The following is a 25,105-nucleotide window of genomic DNA, read 5'->3' as shown; positions in this document are numbered from 1 at the left end:
AATAGACCGGCTACAAAGAAGCCCTGCTCTTTGGGGAGGAGGGGATGGGTGAATACAAGAAAGCTCTGCCCCCCATTAAGAAGAGGGCAGGAAGCAGTTAGGACCTTTCCCTGGGTCCAAATGCCATGCAGGGATTGGTACGCCAACACGCACGTCACATGCATGCACACAGCATGCCCAAAGGGCCTGAGCGAAGCAGGGATACCATGCCCAGTACCTGGGATCTTCAGGGTCTTCACTGTTTGGAAGAGACACAGCCAGGAGGATGAACATGAGGAAGAAACAAACCCACCCAAACAGATATACCCCCTCGCGCCCCATGGGAGCCGGCCAGGACAGGGGAAGGGGCTAATGGCTGCCACCACCCCCCCGGCAGGATCCTCCTGGGCTGACGCTGAGAAGGTTCATTCAGTGCAATGCACACCAGAGGGCGAGGTCCCACTCTGGCCTCGGCCGGCACCGCGTGGCGAGGTACTAAGGAGACATTGTCCCACAGCTCCTTGAAGGACACAGGTCCCGCTTGCCAGTGGCAGGCCAGCACTATTCTGCAGCTTTCTTCTGCATCCTCTCCACCTCCCCACAAATACTGAGCAGCAGCAATGAAGAACAGACTTACAGGGATGGGTTGGGGCTGGGATCATTGTCCTGGACTCACCCATGCCAGACAAATTTACTTATACAGATGTATTCTTATTCATGGTGCCTTTGGGAGTCCACTAGCCCAAGTGGGGTGATCACCATCATCATATTATGTGGGGTTTGGCTGTAGAGGGACCACGGGACCTGCCTCTCCTTTGCAATGTGACATGGAGGAGGTTTGCAGGTGCGGCTGGGTCCCACAGAAAGCTCCTGGAGCACAGGGCTCGTATGCTACCGTACAGCTCTTCATCCCTTGCAGGCTTCAGCTCCAGCTTCAAGCACTCACATGTGCTGTCCTGCACTTGCAGAGACGCAGTGCTGTGATGCTGGTGTGATGCACGAACCATTGGCTTCACCCAGGTCTGGACCACACACCCGGCTCTCCTGGCTTAAGATTTGGCAATTAATTTGAATTAAGGAAGATTTGGAGCTTAAACCGGATTGGCCTGGATCCCCAATCCTGGGCGTATTTATGCCTGGACAGTCACATATTCGTGGGATGTGGGGTGACTGGGGTGGGCTGAGATGAGAGCAACCCTCCCCCAGAAAGCCAAGATCCCACCAGTCATGACATTTTGGTACCTTGCTACTGATTTGTATCCATCGTTAAACTTAATCCTGAGTGAGGAACTGAAGAGAAAGAGAGAAAAAAAAAAATAATACCAGTGTCAGGCTTCTTGAAGCAGCCCACCAGCAGCAAGGGAAACAGGGACCTGGTGAGCGCAGGGACATCCCTTCCAAGGAGGGGTGGTGGTGTGTCCAAGCCACAGTTCCCTGCCACAGGGTGCTCCAAGACAGCTGATGGGTGGTAACCTCAGCTGTGTGCACCCAGCCCAGGGTGCTCCGCTCACGCTGTCCCCAGGAAAAACCCAGCTGGTGACAGGATCCGCGCTTCTGGCACAGGGCGCAAGAGCCGTCACCACCCCGCAGCTGGCATCATCCATTGCTCCTGCTAGATCTGGAAGATCTCCTAGACTGGAACGGTTTGGGGTCAATCTAGATCACAGGTGCTAACAGCTTCCAGGAAATATCTCAAGCTGCTGGAGGCTCTGCCTTGGGACTGACAGCAGCACCCAGTCCATTGCTTTGAACACCTTTTCCTGCTTTCCAGGGTCCTCAGGATGCATTTTTTTCCTTGCAATTTAATGGTACATTGGAAGGGTTGCAAAAAGGGTGGGGGAAACTTGACAGGGGCCGATAGTCTTTGGGAGATCATTTCACTTTCCTTTGCTCAGGACGAAAAGGACGCTGGAGTTGCCTGGTTATGCTGACGGAGGCAATGGTCCGGTGTGTGACATCCCTAAGATGTGTGCCCAAATGCCATGCTTGAGTTAGCAGTTTCGGACCCTCCTTATCTACTTGGACACGGAGGTTATGAACCTGTCTACACCGGTCGTCCACGACAGCCAAGGATGGAGACACACACATCCAAAGGCTGAGTCAGATCCTACGTGGGTAAACATCCCTTGGGAGATTCCTCTTTCCTTTGACTATAGGGGCAACCTAGGAAGATTGGGATGATAGGAAGAGCCTTGCTGAGCTTCCTAGAGCCATGCAGGATGGTGCTGAGATGCATCTCACTGCACTACCTAATTTCTACCTCTCTATAGACCCAGCAGCTCTGGGAAGCCACTGTGAGCAGCAATAGTGCCAAGCAAACGTGTTTGCACCGTTGACCCACCCAGGCTGACCAGCAAAGGGCCCAGGCCTGACAGAAACAGGGAGTCCTGCCTCTCCCAGCCTCCTGTCATGGGTATTTTCATCACCAAGTTCAACTCCAGTGCTTGGCAATGACCCCAGCTTTGGAGCAAGTGACCCACGGGGCTAATTGGTGGCAGGTGGAGAGTTGAACCCGGTCAGACATGTCTTGGATCCACTGGGCATGCACAAGAAAAGACACGATTAATAATTCACCATGACCAGATTGCTTTCGGCTGCAGAGCTCTGTCCTGCCCATGAATATTTCAAGGTCAACAGCTATCAGGTGATGCTTCCTGCCATCTCAGTTTCAAGGTGGTCAGGAGCCGTGACGTGCACGGCCCTATCCCCCCCCAGATTTTGGCAGTCCAGCGGGGTCCCCGCTCCCCCTGAATCACCTCTGGAAGTGCCCATCTCTCTTTACTGGCCACAGAGGGAATCTAAGGCTAAGTCTATATTGGTTAATAAATGGACCAAGGCTCATTCTCTGGCCATGACACGGCTTGTGTCTGTACGAGTGAAGTCCCTTCTCTCCACAAACTGCATCCAGGCCACCTGTTGGGGGTGGTCCCTGCTCTATCATATCACAGTCCCTGTGCTATCACAAACCGTCCCAGACATATACCGAGCCAAAGCCATGCCAGGGACCATGCTAACGACCTAACAGACGGGAAGGTGCTACCTCCTGCGTCCTGGCTTGCTTCGTCATACGGACGCTGCGTAGGGCACGTGTGCTCCTAGCCTGTGAGCCCCAGTGAAACGCAGAAATCTAGACCTGACAGATCTGGGCCTCCAAGCTTTGACATTTAAGCCTGGATTTAAGGAAGCGCTCCCTGGACAGCAAGACTTTGAACGTGCCTCAGCACTGCAGAGGCAGGATTTCAGGGCCGCTGCCTGAGCAGGGCTGGTGTGGGTATTTACCTAGTGTGCTGCTCTTCTTCTGCATCGTCTCCAAGGCTAGGGCATTTACAGAGAGAGAGGAAAAAAACCACTGTGATATGAAGATAGAGGGCTCTTCCATTGCGTCAGCATTTTAAAAAAAGGGGACGATTTGCTTCAGTACAGGAAGAACTTCAGAACATACCAACACAGCAAACCACTTCATGCACGTCTGAAAACCTACAACCACCCTGCACTGGGCCGATCCTCCCTCTGCCACCCACGCCGCTCCCGGCTGCGCCTGCAGGGTCCATGCATGACCCAGACTGGTTTTCTGTGGCTATTTGGCTGGCTGAGCTCCACGCTAGGGTGGAAGTGAACCGGTCCCCTCCGCCCCGACCTCCTTCCTACCCTCCTCCCTTTTGCTTGGGGTGAACTTGCTCAAAGAGAAAAGCTGTTCAGGCTGGAAAAGGCTGTGTTGGGTCGGTGCTGTACCCCGTGCCAGGCTGCCTGGAAGGAGGTAAGATGAATTACCAGCTGCTTTTGCCTCACCCCATCCTGGCTGATTGCATCAAGCTAGGTCTCAGCTATCCCAAAGCACACCAGGTCCCTCCCCAGCAGAAACATGAGGCCAATACAATACAAACAATTATCACAGCTTGCAAACTCAGGCCCCATCCTGCAAACACCTGCGCAGCACCCTCAAGGGGTTACAGCACCAGTCTAAGGGGTCTGAGAACGAAGCTCTGATGGTTTTAGCAGCACTGGTCCAAGGCATTTCTGCTCCCAGCTCTGCTGGAGCTGCCTCCCTGCCCAGCGCAGACCCTGCAGGTGCTGGGAAATGGGGTAGAGCTCCTGCACATCATGATCTGTGCTTGGAAAGGTACAGGATTGCTCTCAGGCGGCTGCTTCAAGCGAAGCATGGGGGTCCTGTTTACATCAATGACAGAAGTCCAATGCTTAGCATCAAGCAGAGATGTCTGCGTCTGCGGGACTGCAGACGCTTGAGGGTAAAACACACATAGAGACGCCCTGCAAAGGAGGGAGAGAAGATGAGGATGCCTTGTGTCAGAGCAAGGGATCGTCCGGGATCCAGCACTGGCCGAGGGGGATGCCCTAACAGGTATAAGAAGAAAAAAAAGAAGTCTTTTTGTCCCAAGTCCTTGTGTTCCCAGCACACAGCCTGTTTTCCTGGCTGCTCCTGTGTGCTGAGCTGTGTTCGCAGGGACCAGATTGCTCCTGAGAGTAGGAGCCAGAGCCCATCATGGTGTGTCTGCAGTTAAGGCTGTTTCTCCCCAAACCATGTCGCTTTAGCACACTTTGATGTGTGAGACCATCTCACTGGGGGCTTTTTCAGCTGGGGTGCTAATGGCTTTCCTCCTCCTCGCTTGTGCCAGCTGCCTTCTCCTTGTCTCCTCTCAAGCCGGCTGCCAGCTTGGCTGGCCACCCAAAACCCACGTGCAAAACACAGAGGCAGCCCACGTGGGAAAAGACGAGCAGTCAGAACTGGTCAGCAGAGACTCACTGCTGGGTTTCAGCTTTGGTAGGGCTTTGATCCGCCAGTAGCACCAAAGCCCGGTCACCTGTATGGTGGGAACCTGGTGCAGAGACATCCACTGCAGGAGCTGGATTGAATACAGCGTGCAGACTCTTTGCTGATGCAGATGGATCTGGCTCCCCTGGTACTGGCAGCATGAAGTGAAGCCCTAGAGCGCAACCCCCAAAAGCCTTGATGAAGATTTGGAGGCTGGGGCACTGCTCTGCTCCATGGGAAGGTGGCAGGGCTGCCCCGTGCTGGGGCTGGAGAGGGTCGCACCTCTGCTAGCAGACCTGCCAAAGCTACATGATCTCTGGGCTGAACCATCTCGGGGATGTCCATGTCTGAGTCCCAGCGGACTGACCAGGAGGAAAAGGAGAGCACTGGCTCTCAAAACTGGGAGTGGGGTGAAAGAAAGGCAGAGCAAGGAAAGAAGATGCCTGAGATCATAGGAAAGGTCATTTGCAAAGCTGGGAGTTAAAAGGTCCCCATATGTCTGGGAACAGACTTTTTAGCAGGGCCTGTTGCGACAGGACAAGGGGGAATGGCTTTAAACTAAAAGAGGGGAGATTCAGACTAGATAGAAGGAAGAAATCATTTATGCTGAGGGTGGTGAAACACTGGCCCAGGTTGCCCAGAGAGGTGGTGGATGCCCCATCCCTGGAAACATTCCAGGTCAGGCTGGACGGGGCTCTGAGCAACCTGCTCTAGTTGCAGATGTCCCTGCCCGCGGCAGGGGGGTTGGACTAGATGGTCTTTAGAGGTCCCTTCCAACCCAAACCATTCCATGATTAGATGATTCTATGTCTCCCGGGCCGTAGACTGGCTTGGCCTATGATCCCTTAGGCTGCTCCTGTGACACTTAAGGGACAGAAAGGGCCATGCCTTGTTAATCCCCTTTCTCTTGTCCTTTCCCTCCCTGCTCCTCTGCCTGCTCCTGAGCCCTGAGCCCAGATCTAGCCGTCTGCACCCTGGTCCAGCTGCCCTGATGCAAACTGTCCATCTTCTGTGCAGGAAGAAGAGTCCAGGGGGTTCCTCGGGCTGGAGGAAGGACACCTCGGGGCACGCTCGGGTCTGCGATGCTCTCGGCACAGCTGCAGGGAAGGGGATGGGGGGATGAGGATGAGGATGGCCAGGAGACGGTCTAGTGGGAGCCCTCCCCAGCCATGCTGATGCCTGGTTTTGAAATGCAGATTTGGCAACACCAAAACTTTCTCTTCTTTTTATTCTTTTGGTGCAGTTTTGTCTTGGGTCTGGGACCCGCAACTGATGGAAACGGAAGGACCTTCCAAATGAGCCAGGACATTTTTGTTCATATGTACAAAAAAATTTTAAACGAAATGAGTCCTTTTCTTTGGTTCAAAAGGATGGTTCACATCAAAGTGCCCTTTGACTCTTTTCAAAAGCCTGAATGTGAAATGTCTTTTCTTTCTTTTTTTCCCTTGTTTGATTCATGGTAAACTCCAGCACAGGTTTGCTACAGCTGGAGCCAGGCTCAGCTTTGTGCCACGCCTCAGACGTTGCAAAATCCTCCTGGCACCAGGGGAGCTCAGAGAAAACTCAGTCAACGGTAAAATGCCATTAACACCTTCAGAGCTGCTGCAATCTGTCTGGGGATTGATCTCAGGGCAGACTGGGGGCAGGGGGCTACGTCCCCTCCCAGGGATGGGACAGAGTGTACCAATATTTCCTGCATCTTCCCTTTCCTGCTGCAAGCTTGCATGGATGCATCCAGCCCCATTTATCCCTGAAAAACCTGCCTCATTTAGACAGCTCAACTGCTGCAATCTCCCTCTCTCTAACTTTTTCTTCACGTACTCACTAATCCATGACTGCCACAAGCAGGAACCCCAGCCTGCCGGGGGGGATCCTCTCCCCTCCCAGCCAGGACCCATCCAGACCAACCGGGGGGGGGGTGGCCCTGCCCAGGCATCCTGGGACAGATGATCAAGGTCCAGCTCTCGTCTTCTGCCCTGCTATGCAGACAGAGCCCCTGGCCCCAGCCAGGCCAAAGATAGAATAGAATAGAATAGAATAGAATAGAATAGAATAGATCAGGAAGCTGTAGAGAGCAATGAGGTCTAGATGAGCCCATCAGCCCACCTCCTCCGCTGGAGGGCAAATGCAGGGCACCAGGAGTCCTTGCTCCTGGCTGCCAAAATAACTAGAGCTGTCAAAATAACTACAGCTATCAGAAAAAACTGCAGCTGGCCATGCTGTGCCTGGGGAGGATGCTCCAGACACGATGGCCCACAGGGACCCATTCGTTCCCCCCACCGCTCCTTTGGTCCATGGAGCGTCAGGAGCGGAGGAGCTCTCTCTGGAGCCCGTATGAAGAAGTGTTGCAAAGAGATCTCGATTAGCACCCTGCGGGCCTCGGCTAGTTAGGAGTCTTGCTAATTTTGGTAACAGACCTAACATTCAAGTATAATAGAAATAAGGGAATAATGGTCTGTCTTTAATAAATACGTGGGCTTACAGTTTCAGTTAATGGAATAATAAAAGCAGTTCTTGCAATGCCTTAATTTGCCAACTTGGACCTTCTGCAGGCACTTCTGAGATGGGAACTGTCTCACTAACCTTAAGCCATTTAAACTTTAGGTGGAGAGTAAACCTCCCGTCTAGGATCCCCCACATTCACTGGAGAAGCAGAGGCAGAGCGGGTGGGGGATCCTCCACCTGCCTCGAGCTTGGGTCTGGGGGACCCAGATGAACAGCCTGTGAAGATGCCCCACTGCTCTCCATTTAACGTTGAGGGAGCCTGGGAAGGTAGCTTAGAAACGACATCACATATTCGGATGGCAAAAATTAAAAGCTGTTCCAGGGGGTGGAAAAAAAAAACAGAGGTGGAGTTGGACTATGCCGATACCAACTGGTTCACAGTCTTGGCAAGATGAAATGCCAATAACGATGCTGTCACTGCATGAAAGCACCGTGCGTGCAACCAGAGGATGAGCCCAGGCTCCCAGGGGATCCGTCAGCAGGCAAGGGTCAAGCCATGAGGAAGCATGGCTGTGTTTTAAGAATAATATTTCTTCTTAAAGGAAGAAGAGGCAGCAGTCTCCAACAAACTGCTTCCTGCAGGTCTATTGACTGCAGCCTTATTTCTCAGTGTGCTGTTTGTTTCTGCCTGAATCATTAGCGGGGAGCCGGGGAGGTGCTCCAGGCCCTTGGGTACTTTTCCTTGTCATGGAGGAAAAATAGCAAAAAGAGCTTTGCATCTGCACTTCCCTGCCAGGAACCCTGCTGGGACTTTATGGGGAGCAAATGGCCATCCCTTAAGGATTTGTTCCTGCTGCCGAGGGCAGGGTGGCCCCTGCGCAGCACGCGTTGGGGCAGGGCTTTCAGGTCTTGCTTTGCTAAGGGAGAGAAAGCACAGACTGGCAAAGAGAAGGCAAATCTGGCATCCCTTGCTCACTGCTGCATAACAGTTCAGCACCGGAACGTCCCAAACATCCCCACCAGCCTTCCCTAGAGCGCTGGTTACCTCCTCGGGCAGCCCCTGGACATAAGGACCTCCCCACCTCTAAGCCACCGGAGGGAGGTGACCCTGGCTAGTAACCTGGCCAGATCTCCCCATCTGCCTGCAGGCAGGTCAGAGCTTCTGTGCAAAACTGCAAAGTCTGAGTCCAGGCAGAAGTTCAGCGAGTTTCAGGCTATGGGCCAACAGCAGAGGTGGTGCAAGGTTTGGAGCCAGCTTGGTGGTCAGCGTGTGGTCCCACTGTGAACTGGAAGTGATCCAGTTTTGAAAAACAAATAAAGAAAAGCCCAGAGTGGTTATTTATTTACTGCTCGACTTTTTTGCCACGTGGATCCGTGCCCTGACCTGGCCGTTGGCTCGGCCAGGCAAACGGAGGTGTTGGCAGTAGAGGGGGTGGCGGGAGCGATGAGGGATGCTGGCAGCAGAGGGACCTCGCTTGACCCCTCTGCACCGCAGCACCCAGCCACAGCAACGCTCAGGGGGCCATTCCTCAACCCCTGCCCAGCAGGGCCGAGGGATTTGGGCACCTCTTTGACTGAAACAGCAAATCGTGACTGCAGTTACAGTTTTTTCTGCCTTTTACTGTCTCAGAGCCCAACCCGCACCTGTGCTTCCATTTGGACCATTTATGTACGCCATACGAACTCATGCCTCCCCTGTCTCATTCCCTCACCCGAGATTTTGTCCAGAAAACAAGAGAATTCACCTTGTGCAAACGTCTTCTATGAACTGAGGTTGTTGCTCTGGGCACGGAGGAGTTAGAAGAGTAAACACGGTTATTTCCCTGCAAGGTGTGTGTCTTCTGACAGCACAGGGACTGAGCCTGGCTGCAAATAACCCTGATATAATCCCCACTGCCGGCACAGGTTTCCAACACGTGTCTCGCCAGCATCGCTGGCACCTCTATTAGGCTGCAAGCGAATGGCTGAGAAGTGCTTGGCAAGCCCAGCGCTATTTATATATTCCTTGTCGTTGCTGCTGCTTTTCCCATTTCAAGGTCTGTTTGTTTCCCCCCTTCTGCATCCCCTCAGGAAAGGGAATCAGCTGAATAACAAAATAATGTCCCTAATGAGCCAGGGGAGGAGGTAAACAGCTTTGTGATGGAGACGACACTGACAGAAAGCCTGTGGAAATCCAGGGAGATCTTTCCGCTATCTTCATTCGGATTCAAAGCCCCTCCCCGGGGGACACAGAGGATGGAAACAGACTGTGAAGTCACACAGAATTACAGGCGAAGGGACTGCCAAGAAGATTTCAAGTCCAACTTCTTCCCCAAGGGAGATCAGCTTGCCACAAACCCTTCCTCAGATGTGCATCCAGCTTGTACTTAAGCGTCTCCAGGGATGGGAGCTGAACTCCCTCCCAGTCAGACCTCGTGTTTCTCTCCCCTTATCCCTACAACGTATCTCACTGCTGCCTTGCAGAAATTTGATTTTTGGCTGTCCTGTGCCAAAATGATGAGCAGCTCATCCCGAACCCGACCCAACCCTTGAAGGCAAGGCGGGAGCTGGACTTGGCTTTGAATTTGGCTTCCCTGGTTTGCCCAGGTCCAAAGGTTGGTGTGGCACAGCAGGGCTGCCCATCTCAGTCCCCACACCGAGCAGTGGTACCCACGGGAAGCTGAAGGCATTGCACAGCGATGTCCCACCCAAGGCACAGAGTGATGGCTCCCACATCTGGGCTTAGCCCAAGTGGCATCTGAGCTTTTGGGGGACTCCCAGGCATCCAGCAGCCTTGTCAGAGCACTTCGACTGTCCCTCCATCTCCAGGCACCCAGACATCCCAGATGCATCTACAGCCTGGGGCACGTGCAGGAACAGACATGCTTCTGGAGCGTCCTGCTCACTGGGCATGTGCTACAGCCACGTACCTCTAACACTATGAAATTAAAAGTTCAAGGGCACACTCCCGGCCTTTGAAGCCAAACTGCCTGGCATGCATCGCAACCATGTTAATGCTTCCCATCCAAAGAAAGGTTTTGGGTGGGCAATCCCTACTCTGCCCTTTGGGACTGGCCCATGGCTGTTGTACTTCCTGACCCTGCCTGGGGATCGTTTGGGTCAGTGCTAGGTAGCCAAAACCTTCTCAGAGACTGTCCTAATTATTTATTAATGTTATGGGCACTTCAGGTGCTTGGCCTGGCACTGTCTAATTAACGAGACTTGACAGAGGTGTTTACCAGTACAGATATGGCCATAAATTCCCATGACGGAGAGTCGGTATCTTCATGCTAGTGAAGCTTGAGGCACTTGGCGGCAGGCTGCACGGGGAGCTGCTACGAGAAATGAGCTCCCCAGAAGAGCCGTGTGTATGAAGAACCACCCTCGTGCTCTCTGCCATCTCTGGACCCACAGGAGTTGAGCAGTCCCCCCCCAAAAGCTCCTTCCTTTGGCTGAGCTGCTCTCGGAGGCATTGGGTTGGTCCCCGGGTTTTACCTGAACTTCTCTTTTTTGCAGCTCCTCCCCAAACTCTTTCTGGCCCACGGTGGGGAACAACTCACAGCACCGCACTGCAAGAAAAGCCACTGCAAACAGAAATCAGACCTTCATGCACATCACAAGGAGCTCTTCCCCATGCACTGGACATGACTGATCTCTGGTTCTGGGGACAGCTGTGCCTGTTGTGTGGTGGGACCGGGAGAAGGAAGGGGGCCTCAAGGGTATCCCAGTTGCAGCCTCACCCCAAGGCCCTTTCTCCATCCTGGACCCCAGCACCCCTCCTGAGCATCCTTTCCAAGGATGCTTTTCCAGCTGCTCCATCGCTTCTTCCCACCAGCTCTCCTGCGGCCAAGAAATGGGAATCCAGGGGTAATGCCTGTGGGACATCCATAGGGACAAGGCAGGAGCAACACAGCACTGCAAACCCCACTGCCACCAGCACGAGTGGGTGCTGACTGGCTCCCTACCTCGTGTTGAGCGATCCCTGGCTAAAGGTGTCCCCCTCTCCCAAAAGTTCATCTTCACTGTGGTAATACATCTCGTCCTCTTCCATCCTGCGAGGGTGGTGACACGGAAAACATCAGCCCTTTCCCGCCTTGGTGTTCGTAACAGTAGTGGTGGTGACATTAATGACCATGGCCCTTGGGGTCGGCAGAGGTGAGCGCAGGGCAGCAAGACACAGCCAAGCCTGACAGCCCCCTGCGCTCAGAATGACCTGCTGGGGGACAAGACTCCAAACCAGAGGACATGGGGAAGCTCCTTGGGACAAAAGCAGCAGGTGAAACCAGTTTTAGTGCAATTGCCCACATGAGAACTTAAGCTTGGGACAGTGGGACCAGCGTGCCTTGCTTTTTTGGCGTGCCTGCTAAGGGATGCTCCTCTCTCTCCTTTAAAACAGGTGCGTATTAGCTTGCTTACAGCGCCTGATTGCACAGCCTGCTCCTGTGAGCCAGGGCTGTGAAGCAACGGGAAGGGGCTACAGCGGTTCTCTTGGCAGTGCTGGGGCCTTTGGGCCACCCGCAGCACTCGGCCTCGCTCAGCATAAGCCCTATGTAGAAAGGGACTTTTTCCTAAAGCATCGTGGATCTGAAGGAGGAACTGAAGCCAAATATCAAGGGACTTTCACCAAACCGTGACCACCAAGAACCACCCTCCCACCTGCTAAGAGGCGCCGACCTGTGGGGGAAACGCAGTGCAAGGATCAGTGCCACAGCACCATTTGCAGATGCCACAGCAGTATTTAACCTCCACATGGCCCTGCTGCCTGTTTATAAACTGTTGCATTTACTTCAGCTCTCCGACAGGAAGGATTTTTCACCAACTACGTACAAACCAACCTCAAAAAGCCCTTCTGCTCCGCACTGTCTGCATGCAGCCAGCACAGCCCAGCAGCCTTCAGCCACGACGCGTCTCTGTGCACCCGGGCAGGGGTGCTCAGCAAACCACACGCCTCCTCTTAAAAACTGCCTCCGGGTGGGATCTGTCAGGCTAAATGTGGCTGTCCTCAACCTCCAGCCGAGCTGGTCATCTTAGACTTACTTTACAGCCCCCGGAGACCTAATCCAGAGCCTCAATTCATCCGACCGCCTGCCGCAGGCGATGCATCAGCCACGCGGTGTTAATGACATCTCTGGTGAGAGTAAAGTCACATTCACATCATGCTGCCTGCGCCTCCAAAGTCCGCGTGGCGCAGGCAGGACGCTGATTTCCCAACACACGAGGCTGACAGACAGGCTGAAACCCACTCGGCAAGCCGGGCTGCGCCTGGTACGCTGCCCTGCCACCCCCCTTTTAAATCCTTCAGCATCTTCCCTGTTCAGCAACATCACGGTCCGCTGAGCTGGGAAACGAATCTGCACTTCCAATTTGCTTGAAAATTCACAGGTTTCAGCCCAATTCACATAGTTAATTAACTGCCTAGGATTGATGCGAGCGACTGGAGATATCTTCCCTCAGTCTCGCACCGTGGGGAAAAAGAAATTCTGCCCTTATATGGCCACAATAAAGTGCTAAACCCAGACAGAAAGCAAACGCTACTGAAGCACACAATCGCATAAACCCAACGTTGGGGATGTACGGCTGCAACAGTGCCAAGATGTAAACTCTGTTAAAAAAGCAGCCCATCCCTAGGGGTATGTTTGGATTCACGCCTCCAGGCTGGGCTCCCATGCGGATTTGGAAGCACAAGGGCCGTCCTTTGATCCACCAGCACTTTGCAGCCCTTGGACAAGGGCTGTGCTCATCCCAGGAGGGTGGTGGGTGACCTGAGGACCCAGCTCTGCCTGGGCTGCCTTGCACTCTCTGCCTGTCCCACTTATAGAGTCTCCCTCTGCTACCAGTTTATCTCTTTCCACAAGACTTTTAGCAAGTTCAGGACTTTGATGTCTCCACTGTTCCAACTGAAAGAGACCAATGGGCTCAAGAGCTACTGGAGTGGAGACCAACAGGCAAAGTCACTACCATGGACAACACAACTACATAAACTATGTAAAGCTGCCTGAAAATCTGGCTTAGCAGCCCGTGAACCCGATATATTTATACACAAGTGGTTTCACACTTGCAGAACTCTCCTGTTGCCTGATGAGCTGGGTGAGGATTTGAGCACAGGGTTCAAAGCGCCTGTGATGGGGTGGGCTGAATCTGGCCCAGCATCGCTGGGGTCTCAGTGTCTATCCATGCCTTGGCCTCGTGGCTGTATATGAGGTGGTAAACAGGCTGTTCTACCCAGCAAGGACTAAGCCCTGAGCATCCATAAACCACAGCTCATGGCAGAACTGGTCCCAGCTTGCACTTCATCCCAATGGACAGCCAACTGCAGCGTCCCCAGTCCTGAGCCCTCTCCACCCATCCCAGTCACCAGGCTGTGTTTGCAACTGGTTACAGCAGCTTTGTGTCAAGAAATGGAAGGATACGGTCCCTGGGCTTGTTTCCATCCAGTGTCAGGTCCCATGAGCTTAGAAAGACACAAGGGTGATGCTAAGGACCCTTAAATGAAAGCTGGTAACAGCATCCCTTAGAAGATCTGGAGGTGTCCCCACCGGCCATCACAGGGTGAAGGGTCCCTCAGATAATCCAAACAGGGCGCACTGCCTTCGGTATGGGATTTCGTTTAAGCCTGGTGGGGTACTGAGGTCCCGACAGACTGCCGTGGAGGGAGCTTTGACTAAGTGCTTGTCTGTTTGAGGGTTAATGCTGCAAGGGAGGTGCCAGGGCTCATTCCCTCCACCCGTGCCACAGTGTCCCCTGCTTTCTCCTCCAGCCTCCGCCGTGCCAACTGCCTTGCCATGGGATGTGCACACCCATGATGCCCCCCAGCACACGGACACGGGTCAGAGGCACTGTCACTGTCACCTTCCACCCCAGAAGCATCCACACTGGTGTGGTTTTGTGGCCGACATGCCCTCCTCCCTCTGTCCCTGGCTGCAGCTGCACTCGCCCCTCGGCACACCTCCACCTCCTGCCCTGAAGGCAGCTCAGGCCTGGGGGGCACCGCAAGCTCCATCGAGATGCAAGGCCCCACACATCTGCACACGTGGCTCTACACCCCACACATGGCTCTAATCCCGTCCAATATGAGGCCTGACCAACAGCCAGACCCCTAATCCTCTCTGAATCTGCACTTAATTACATTTGCTCTCCAGCATCTGCTGCGTGCTACAAACCTCAGCGCTTGCTGGAAGACTCAGCTCTGTGCTGGGCAGGTGTGGTGGAGCACCAGGGACCTGCTGGCACCGGTGGGTGGACACTTACAGCCCATCCTCACCTTGAGCTAATGTGATCATTATCACCCATGTGATAATGGGTCTTCTGATGGCCAGGGGATGTGATGCACCTTAGAGGAGCACTGGGGCAATGCTGCCCTTTCATGACAAGCCAAGCCCTCCCCATCCCTGCTGCCATCACACATCTCCAAGCGCTGAGCATCACATTACCTTCTGAAGCTCCTCTCTGCGGACTGCTGGTTGGATTTGCCCGGAGAGCTGTCTGTGCCCTGCCGGTGGCCGGAGAGGAGGCTGTCTGTCTCTAAGGGGTACCTGCCATCCCCCTCTGAGCGGACGCTGGGGGTCTCCAGGAACTCCTTGTCGTTCCATGTGCCCACTGTCCCGTCCAGAGCCTGGTACCTGATCTCTATGGAGATGCTGGTCTGCAACACACAAGGAAGACACAATCAGCCCCCAAGGGCAGCACAGGGAGGAAGGAAGGTCCTGCAAAATCTGAAAGGCAGGAAGAGCTGTTGCATCAGCTGGCTTGATCTCTGAGCCTTACTGACCCCGAAGTATCTTCTTTCCTAGTGCATGAGACAGTTGGAGAGCAGGTCTTTGGCTTCAGGAGGTGGTCCGACCCAGCTCAGGCATGGTGCTGCAGCCTCCCTCCTGCTCAGGGGCCTGATTCACTTGGAGTCGCTGGTGCGTGCCAGACCAGCTACATCAGATATGAGAGACACCAAAAGCCCTGCACAAGCAGACAAACCCTTCGAGCAGCTGAAGGCACCAGGAGCAGGTGAAGCCATGTCACGTTGGTGGGTTTTTCTCTGTGGTGCATCAACTTGTTAAGAATTTGTGCCCTGCTGTTGAGTGCTGGGCTGCCAAGCCCCACGGATGCATGGTGCCTTGCTCCTGCCTGGCCCCATCCCATCCTCAGGCAGGGCAGGGTTTGGCAAGGGATGGGCATCCCTGGGGAGGTTTGGATAGATCCTGGTTTGGGGAGGGGGGTCTCCCAGTCTGGCCATGACCAGCCCGGCTGGGGCTCAGGGGCAGAAAGGGACCTGGCACTGGGTCTGTCCAAGCTTGATCTAAAGCTTCTTCCGGATAAACCAAGTAAGAGTAAGGCCCTCTCCCTCTTCTATGTGGTCATCCCCCACTTACCCACCCAAGATTGCACCAGGCTGCGGCAGCAAATTCAGGATTGGAGCTCCCAAACATTTTTCCCCCAAAAATCCTTCTCTGGATTTAAAACCCAATCAAACATGTGGAAGTTCATCTTGCTGCGAAGAACTGCCGGCACTACCTTTGCCCTGATGCCCAAAGTCCTTCTAAAACCACAGCTTTGGACAAAGCAGCCAGAAAAATATCTCCGCTAAAAACATACCTATTTTGAAAGGCAAACAGCTGCTACAAAGATCAAAACAAAAGTAAAAACCATTCTCCACCTCCATTCAGCTTCCACGGAGAAATTATAAATTATATTCAATGCAAAGGCAATCGATTTTAGACACAAGGACAAAACGAAGAGGCAAACAGTGAGTGGGAAAATTTATTACAAAATCTTCCTTTTTTCATCTACGTGTTGAAGAGGAGGTACAGCATCCTGACTTGCTCCAGCCCAGCTTGTCAAAGGGATGATGAAAGGCTGAAAAATACGAGATATGGCCTGGAAAGATTCTGTGCATTTAGCAAATGACAGTTAAGGGGCGACTCCAACCCAGCTGGAAACAGAGCTTTGTGGAAGGTTTTGACTGATTTTATTTTTCGTATGGCTAAATACAAATTTGAGTCAATCAAAATGATTTGCCACCCTGTGCTGACCTCACCAAGCTGTTCTGGATTGTTTAAAAAAGCAAATGCAGAGGAGAGACAAAGATCCATGTTGAAACATTAGTTTTTCAGATTTTTCAAACCACCTCAATGGTATTGTGAAACATTTGATTTTGAAATCTCATTTTTAAACTATATTTAAAGGTTTAAAAATCCTTTAAAAGAAATGAAAAATTATGGGTGTAACAAACCGAAAGATTTTGGTTTGGGCTGAATAAAATCATCACTTGTTTGAAAGGAAATTAGTAGGTGTAAGCTAAAACCAACAGAAATTCACACTGGAAACAAAACTCTCAATTTAACAGTAAAGAAAATCAAGGAGCGGAATGATTCACTGAAGGGCTGGGATTGCTCTGTCACTGGACATTTTAAAATAATTTTTATTTGTTGTTTTTTTTTTCACCATTGAGGTAATTGTAACAAACCGAAAGATTTTGGTTTGGGCTGAATAAAATCATCACTTGTTTGAAAGGAAATTAGTAGGTGTAAGCTAAAACCAAGAGAAATTCACACTGGAAACAAAACTCTCAATTTAACAGTAAAGAAAATCAAGGAGCGGAATGATTCACTGAAGGGCTGGGATTGCTCTGTCACTGGACATTTTAAAATAATTTTTATTTGTTGTTTTTTTTTTTCACCACTTGAGATAATAACAAATTCTGAGATGTCCCAGATCCTCTCCCGTAGGAAGCCAGACGACACGATCGTAATATCCCTCCTGGCTTTACAATTCCTGGCTCTTTTAATATCTTTGCGAAGGCGAGTCGATAATGTTATTAGGGCTGGCTGGAAGCTGCCAGTGACATTTTGCAGTTAGCACAGAAAAAGGAAAACAATTTTCAACCCTTCCTTTGCATTTGATTACGGAAAGGTGAAGGTATGCCTGGAAAGTGCTGTCCAAGACATGACGGCTGTGAAGATGTGTCTCTCCCTTCATCCAGAGCTGGGGGCTGATGTTCGGAGCCGTCCCTGCTTCACAGCGACGTGTCCGCAGTGTGGCCACCCCAGGGTGGGTTGGTTGGAGGTGGGATGGTTGCGCTGGGGTAGGACCTCGGGGAGCACAATCTGCGGGAGGGATCCCTGGTGCCAGCCCAGCATCTTGCAGAAACGGAGCTGCGCTGCATTACAGCACCCTGAGCATCTGTGCCATGCTTGCCAGCAGCCCTTCTGGAGGTGACGCAATGCCAGAACGTCCTCAGGTGCCTTTGCAGAGGAAACATGCCTTTAAAATCACAGGTTTTAAGGAGCTGAGAGAGACGAGGTTTGCAGAGAGGGGACAGATGGCGATTGCTTTCTTGCCTAATTCTGGAGGTGATTTTTGCAACCCTTGTGCATGATTTGTCTTCGAGTTTGCTCAATGCGAGGAACATGTTGCTTCCAAGCAAAACCTTCTTTTCTTGCATCTCAAAGGATGAGGAGTGCAGCTGGCCGGTTATCCTGTCTCAGCCGGTGGGCAGTGGCTTTCCACACCTGCCCACCTCTGCCTCCTCGACATCTCTGATCATTTTTCAGTCCCCTTCTCCTCCTGCAACAGCCCTTGCTGCCCGTGGTCCACTCCTATGCCTACTAAAAGAAAGAGCATCTTTCGAGTCCGGGAGAAAGTGGGTCACCTCTCTAGAAGGGCTGACTCTGCTGCCCATCAGGAGCTATTCCAGATTTAATATTAATTATTTCTATATTTCTCCATGCAAAATGTCCCAGGCGTTGCCCTCTGGATTCTCTCTTGTTGAGGCTCCCTCAGTCCAAATTTATCCTCTTGCTGGAGCAAAGGCTGGGAGCTGGCAGTTTGGAGAGACAATTTATGAAGCTGAGTTGTCTCTGCGCCCCTGAAGTTGCAACGGATACTGCATGGGAGAAGGGATCCGAAATCCTGCTGAAAGCCCAAAGTGCAAACACATACCCTCACCTCCCAGCTCTCGTTTGAACAGGGGTGACCTGGGGCTAAGACGATGCCCCAGAAATGCAGGGGAAATAGAGGGACGTGGCATTTCTGCTCACAGCAAGCACTAGAAATGCAGGATTTGTGCATGTGCATCCGTACGGCTTGCGGCGTGCAGGACATGGGGTGATTTCTTGTCTTATCCAAGGGAGATCTGTACTCCTGTAAAATCTGCCTTGCCCAGGCTGCCCCCATTTTGTCGCAATAGACAGTCAGTATTTATGTCTTCCAGAGCACTCTGTGGATACCAACTAAAACAACTCCAGCAGAGCTGCCGTGACACAGAGGAGATGTAGACATGAGGTCCTCTGAGGGGAGGTGATGAGCACAGGTTATCCAGCACATCAGGCACGGGCTGGGAAAGGTTGTTTCTCCTCCAAGTGCCTCCAGTTAGAAGCACACGGCTTATAAAGAGGCAAAGGGTAGCAGACCGTTTGCTTTGACCTACTGTGCAGCTATACCAAGCTCCTGGCCAGGCTGCAAGACACCAGGCAGTGCAGGTACCTCCTCAGTCCTAGGTTAGTTCATTCTAGAAATGTCATCATTTTTGACATCAAGAAGTTGCCTGTATTTAATTTTCATCCATTGATTTTCCTCCCTCCCCCCGTGACACTGAAGGGTCTTAAAAATATGGGGTTTTCTTCCTTTGGAGGGTCCCATGGACTTTAATCAGGCAACTTCTCAGTCTGATAAACCAAGAGAACAGCAGGAGCTGTTTTCTCCAACCCTGAAATTATTTTTGCACCCTGGGTCTGCAGCCCCTCCATTTTTTCCTCCCTCCTCAGGACTGTATCCTTTGTACTTTTAATGGTTTCATTCCCTCTGCCCCCACAGGAGAAGTTACCTCCTGTCTCCTCCTAATGAAACCACTCGCCTTTTCATTGCTAATTGCTTGTTGTTAGCACAGAGGGTTACGTGCAATTGCACTTTTCCTTTATGCTGAGTGTAGGAAGCAGCTTACAAAGGAATAAGAAAAGAGGAGAGGGGGGAAGCTGAGTTTTTATTTTTTAATTAAAACACCAGGGTTTTGATACCCAAGAAGATCAGAAGTAGCTGTATTTCCTAGTGTGTTATAAAACTCAGTCTCCATGGGAAACAGCTCCCATGAGATGCGTTAACCAGATGGAAATGCACCGAGTTACGCAGCAGCTGCTCTGCAGACAGGGAGCCTTTTCCTTGGCATTGGGGGCTCTGGATGAGGGGCGCAGACCCAGACCGGCTGGTATGTCTTATCCTTATTTTCCCCAGAGGGGTATAAAGAGTGGGACTCCAGGCCAGCTGCTGCACGAGGTATTCCTCATGTGCTACAGGGGTCAGATAAAAGCAGCGCTGAGGTCAGAGACAAATACTGTGAATGTCGAGCATTTCAAGCGCCCAGTACTACCGGTATGGATTAAAGCTGAGACACCGATGGCGGGGGCAGAGCCAGCGTGGGATTGCTCAGGTGCAGGAGGAGAGCATGCAGAACAGCCAGCCTTTGCTGTGCACCCTCAGGACAGTCCCGGCTGCCTTAGTCCTTAAGACCAAGAATAATGGGATGAAGGTCAAGGATTTGGGGATTCAGGTGCGTAACACAGACTTCTCTGTTCCCCGAGAGTCAGCAGAAATACGGACAGATGGACCGATGACTGAAGGGCAGCAGTGGCCGCTTACTCCTCATGACCTACCTGAATGGCTGAATTATTGTCGTCTATGAGCGTGTCTGTCACCTCTACCTGCCCTTCCTCCACCACCTTTTGCAGGACCATCCGGAAAGTGCCAATGAGCCTATGGAGCAAAGAAGAGAAAAGTCAGGCGAGCTGTGGTGACCACTCACCACCATTCATTTTTAATGGGAAAGGGCTTCGCTGGCCAAATCCCTAGAGCTTGCGTGGCTGTTTTTGCTTCCCATTTGCCTTAGGAGGAGGTAGACATGAGGTGCAGGATCAGAGCATGGCCAAGGACTCTGGCAGCTGCAGCCAGTGACCCCAGCTCAGTGGAGATGGTGGGCAAAGGAGAAACCAGGAGAGAAGCCATTTGAAGGTGACGCTGTTGGGATAAGAAGAGAAGGAGACTTTGGGAACCATCAGTCTTGTATCACTGGGATGCAACTAAGGGAATCTAAACTGGCCTTTCCCATCCTGAATGTCTGCAGTTATGCCTGCGCTAGTAAATTGAACAAGGCAAGAACCAGGGCACTGTCCCTCACCCGTCTGCACTAGGACATTGTCAGCACAGGCCATGGGGGAGGTCCCAGGTCAACATGCCTGGTCCCAACCCACCCACCCAGGAGGGGTTATCCTGGGGCAGGACATCCCTGGAGCCGTTCGGATGTGCCTGGTTGTGTGTGGGATGAGTTGAACAGCCCAGCCCAGCTGGGTTGGCCCAGGGTTGGAGAACGGGGCTCATGCCAGTTAGTTTACTTGGATGGACATAGTCTGAAGGTGCTGCATGCTAGTCTGAAAGCTGCTCAGAGGAGAAGACTGACTCCCTTCTGCTAAGGGAGGTCTAATCATAACTGATGCCTGAAGGCTCGTGTCCTTGTCCCAGGCCACTCCCAGCCTGCTAGGTATCTTCAAGCAATGCAGCAGGGACCCAGGGAGATTAGGCTGTCTACATCCTGGGGGCTTTCAAGACCCAACTGGAAAAAGCCAAGAGCCACCTGGTGTAAGGTCAGACAGACCCAGCTTTGAGCATGAGGCTGGACTAGAGATCTCCTGAAATGCCTTCCAGTCTGAATTATCCTGTGATCCTTTGATATGATCCTACGATCCTTGGTCCTATAATTATTGCTGTGGTCTGTAGTGTGTGGGGCAAGCTGCACACCAAAGTTCAGTCCCTGTGTATTTGTCACACCTCATGGAGTCGGTGACAGCCTCACTTGAGCCAGGACGACGTGTCCCAGAGCCAAAAGGGCTTGGGGCTGAAGGGAGACATTTGCAGCAGGCATGGAGTGATGGTTTAACACATTATTTCCTCCTTCCCAGGTTGTTCCCACTCTTGTGCTGGATGCAGAGCACTCCCATCTTTCCTTCAGTGGAAAACCAGCTGGTTTCCCCAACCCCACTGCTGCCCCGAGCAGCCTGCCTGACTCTGCGCAGGAACAGACGGGGAGGGCTCACATCTCTCCCACCCAACCTGCACGTGCTGACTCCCACCACGGGCTGAGATGAAAGCTGAGGTGAGGGCGTATAACACCTTCCAACCAGCATGGCCATTTCTCCCACGAGCATCTGATCACCACCTAAACTCCCCCGAGATGAGCAGGATGAAGGCATCTAATTGCTCTTAGTGGCTCTTGCCTGGGCTCACTGCAGCCTGCTGCTCTCGCAGCCAGGGAGTGCAGCACCGTGTGCACTAAAAGCAGCCACGTTTGTTAAATTACAGGTCCAAATAGATACCACAGAGAGCGGAGGAGCCTGGAGCTCTCTAATAAAAGTCATTACTTATTTGCCAACTCATGGCTTGTCAAAGAGCTGTGGCTTTATATTCTTCATGTTCTGCTGTTGCATGAGAGGGTCCTTCCCAGCCTGAGAAGAGCCAGCTATGAATCAACAAGTGACTCCCGACATGGAAAAAGCCCTGAAACAGTGAATGCAGAGCTGCCTTACACCATCTGCCTTGCACGTCCAGCGCCGCGATCCCAGATGACAGTGAAGATATTACATGGCACACCAGGAATATGTCTGCAGTGCGCTGTCGGCTGGGGCCTGCGAGAAAGCTGCTGCTGATTAAACTACTTCCTTGCAAACCTTAAGGCATCACTTACTGAGATGCTGATTTATCGAGACATGATTTCAGAGAGGGAGACGAGAACTCCCCGCACTGTGCGGTGGGATACTGAGGGCCCCTCTCCTGCCCCTGCCCCTGTGTAACCCAAGCACCCAATGCTGTGCCTGCATCGGCAGCCTGGAGACCCAAGGTAGAAGCAGCGTTAGCAGATTTGCCCTAGGCCAGTCTGTGGCAGAGCTGAGGATAGGGTTTGTCTTTCCCAACTCTCAAGCCACCCCCTCATGCTTTGAAGTACCCTCTGAAATGCAGCACAACGCTGGATGGAAAAGCAGGGTCTGCTCAGCCCTGGTCAGCTCCCTGGGGTCTTCACTGGTTTTAGGGCTTGATTTGCCTGGGTCCTGCCTCTGCCAACCCTCTTTTTTCTTTCCCCTCCCATGGGGAATGGCCTTTCTTTGCACGGGTCCCTGTGTCCCTTTGTGCACACACCTGCGTGCGTGGGGATCAGACGGTACTGCCGTGGGCATTTCTCTGACCAAAGAATTCAAACTGTGCTGTGTAGTTATCCCACTGTGCACCACTCATTTATAGTAATAAACTACCTGAGGAAATTAATAAACTACCTGAGGAAAACAGAAAAATGACCTTACTGTTGCTCATCCACTTTTCTAGCTCTGTCTGGCTTGCAGCAGCAGCAGGGAGGTCCTGTTTTCCAGCAAACCTCTGATGGGTCCTGCTGTAGCTTGCTGGGGGTGCTTGATGCGCCAGGAGCAAAGGAGAGACGTGGCAGACCTGCCCCGGTGTGCTGTGCAGGATGGGGCCCTTCCCTGCAGGACTTTCACCTCCCCTCCTCAGCTCCCACGTGCTGTGCACGGGCGGATCCCAGCATTGAGCTCCTTTGACTCTATCTCCAAGGTGCCACGCAGGGCACTGAACATGAACACCTTTTCTTTGTGTGCTTCGTATTGCTTCGTGCACAATGAATAATGCGTCATCGCCTCCCATGAAGACCTGCTTCTTCTCTGAGATGGGCTTACTGGGGGAAAAGGCTGCCGTATCAGCCTGGATTTCAGGGTTTGTGAAATAATGCTATTTGCTGTTTGCAAGAGCAGCAGCTCTCTTGTTTTGGAAAGGCTTTCTTGAGAGAAGCCTGCGCTTTATTTCTCAGGATTTGAGCACAGACTCTGTTGCAGGGCTCTGGAGGGCTGTCCTCTGCTCATGGCTGGATTTGATTTCAGCAGTTCAGTTTGGAGGGATGGTCTTGTGGGTTGAGCTCTAAAATCAAGTTATTTTAGTGCAGTTGCTTACGAGTTAGATTCGTCTGTGAAGGTTGCTAGGCTCAGCTGGTAACGCGCTGCGCAGTTCTTGCTCTTATATGTGTTTGTAGGTGTCGGTATTATTTAACCTGTTTGCTGACAGCGCATCATAAAAATGCAGCCCCTTGGAAATGCCACGCAGCTCTAAGGTGTGGTGGTAGCTCCTCTGCTCCTCTTAGATCAAGGTGGACCCAGGTACCTTCGGCTCACAGATCCATATTGCTCCAGAGTGGCCTGATGAAGGAACAGAAAGCTTCTTGCACGGACACAGCGACGGCAGATGTGTCTGTAAGTGGGAACACCTCTCAGCCATGGGAAAAGTCCTTACTGCTGTGACGGGAAATGCAAAGTGAGCTGGAACCAGCCTGACCTCCAGAGAACTTACCCTGGGCTCAGGCTCCCTCCCAACAACTCTGGTTTACTGAGTTACCCTCAGGGAAGAGCCATGGTTTCAAGACGAGGTGTGCTCCTTTGCCGAGGGACACGGTATGATGTCTACGGGACCGAAGAAGAGCTAGGCTTTCGCTTGTCTCTGCGGTGGGCTATATGAGTATATGGAGAGTCTTCAAAGCTCAGCTGTTATGTGGTAGCTTGCTTAGCTACCATAAACCAAGCATCTGTCTGACACCAGAAGTGTTGTTCACCAGGTTCAGACAGATAACTGAATTTTTCTGATCAATTTAATGCTCTAGAAAAGCTGACTTACACGAGACTGCAATCCACCTTCCACTTCAGTATCCCCAGGCTGATGGAGGATGAACAACAGTCAGACTGCAGTACCGCAGCTTGGGGATTTCTGCTTTCTATTTAAGCTGCAGAGGCTTCTCTAAAATGGTTTCAAGCTGCCTTGCCTTATTTTGCAATTGCAGGGGGTAGGAATGTGCCTGTACCCACTTCTCGCCCCCTGAACGTCTCTTGGTTTCCCATCCGAAATCCCCTGCAGCCCAGTGCTCACAGCTGCTGCTTTAGCAACACATCAGCGCGGGGCTGAAATGTTTCCCGAGGGATCTCGCAGCAGGGCTCAGAGCCTTTTGGTCAAGGGCCAGTATGTCCGAATCCCAGACCTGTTGTGTGGAAGGGACCTCCTGCACTGAGCAAGACCATCACCAACTCTAGATGAGTTTGGCCATGGCTTCATCTATCCAAGCCTCAAAAACCTCCATGGATGGAGATCCCCCACCTCTTTGCTGACTTGTTAAGGCTGCACCACCCTCCTTGGGAAGATTATTTTCCTGATATCCAACGTGAACCTCCCAAGCCACAGTCTGTGCCTGTTGCTCCTTGTTGTTTCATCTGTCACTACTGTTATCTCTGTAACTCCCCTTCAAGTAGCTGCAGGCTGCTGTTAGGTGATCCCTTGGTCTCCTCTCCACCAGACCAACCAAGCCCTGCTCCCTCCACCTCTCCCTGCAGGTTGCATGCTCCAGGCACTAGTCGGTTGAGGTTTCATTTATGGTGGTGGTGGTAGTTTCAGCTGATGGCTGGTGGTGTTGACCCCACCGAGAAAGCAACTGAAGTATTAAATGAGTCATGACAAGACTTTGCAATGAACTGCTTGTGAACAGAGAAGGACTTGTGGGTGATGTGACGGTTGGAGGCCGTCTTGGGCACAGCGATCACAAAACGATAGAGTTTTCGATTCTCAGAGAAGCAAGGAGCGGGGTCAGCAGAACTGCTACCTTGGACTTCCAGAGGGCAGACTTTGGCCTGTTTAGGAGCCTGGTTGAGAGAGTTCCTTGGGAGGCAGTCCTGAAGGACAGAGGAGCCCAGGAAGGCTGGACATTCTTCAAGAAGGAAAGCTTCAAGGCATAGAAGCAGGCTGTCCCCATGTGCCGAAAGACGAGCCAGCGGGGAAGACGACCGGCTCGGCTGAACAGAGAGCTTGGCTGGCGCTCAGGAAAAAAGGGAGAGTTTATGACCTTTGGAAGAAGGGGCA

The 25,105-nt window shown here is 52.2% G+C and overlaps 1 protein-coding gene across 1 annotated transcript in view; it reads right to left on the bottom strand.

Moving 5' to 3' along the window:
* OTOF (otoferlin) overlaps positions 1 to 25,105 on the bottom strand; it is a 145,397-nt gene that overhangs the window by 75,300 nt on the left and 44,992 nt on the right. The window contains exons 8-13 of the mRNA XM_019470966.1: positions 19,813 to 19,912; positions 14,605 to 14,816; positions 11,140 to 11,226; positions 3,259 to 3,294; positions 1,222 to 1,257; positions 218 to 238 (exon numbers count right to left, since the gene is read on the bottom strand). Coding sequence (XP_019326511.1) covers positions 218 to 238; positions 1,222 to 1,257; positions 3,259 to 3,294; positions 11,140 to 11,226; positions 14,605 to 14,816; positions 19,813 to 19,912 — 492 coding nt within the window. The remainder of the gene's footprint in view (positions 1 to 217; positions 239 to 1,221; positions 1,258 to 3,258; positions 3,295 to 11,139; positions 11,227 to 14,604; positions 14,817 to 19,812; positions 19,913 to 25,105) is intronic.

This window comes from Aptenodytes forsteri, unplaced genomic scaffold (assembly GCF_000699145.1).
Source record: "Aptenodytes forsteri isolate BGI_AS27 unplaced genomic scaffold, ASM69914v1 Scaffold192, whole genome shotgun sequence".
Classification (NCBI taxonomy): domain Eukaryota; kingdom Metazoa; phylum Chordata; class Aves; order Sphenisciformes; family Spheniscidae; genus Aptenodytes; species Aptenodytes forsteri.
Note: the sequence above shows the minus strand (reverse complement) of the source record. Positions and strands in the feature narration are given on the sequence as shown.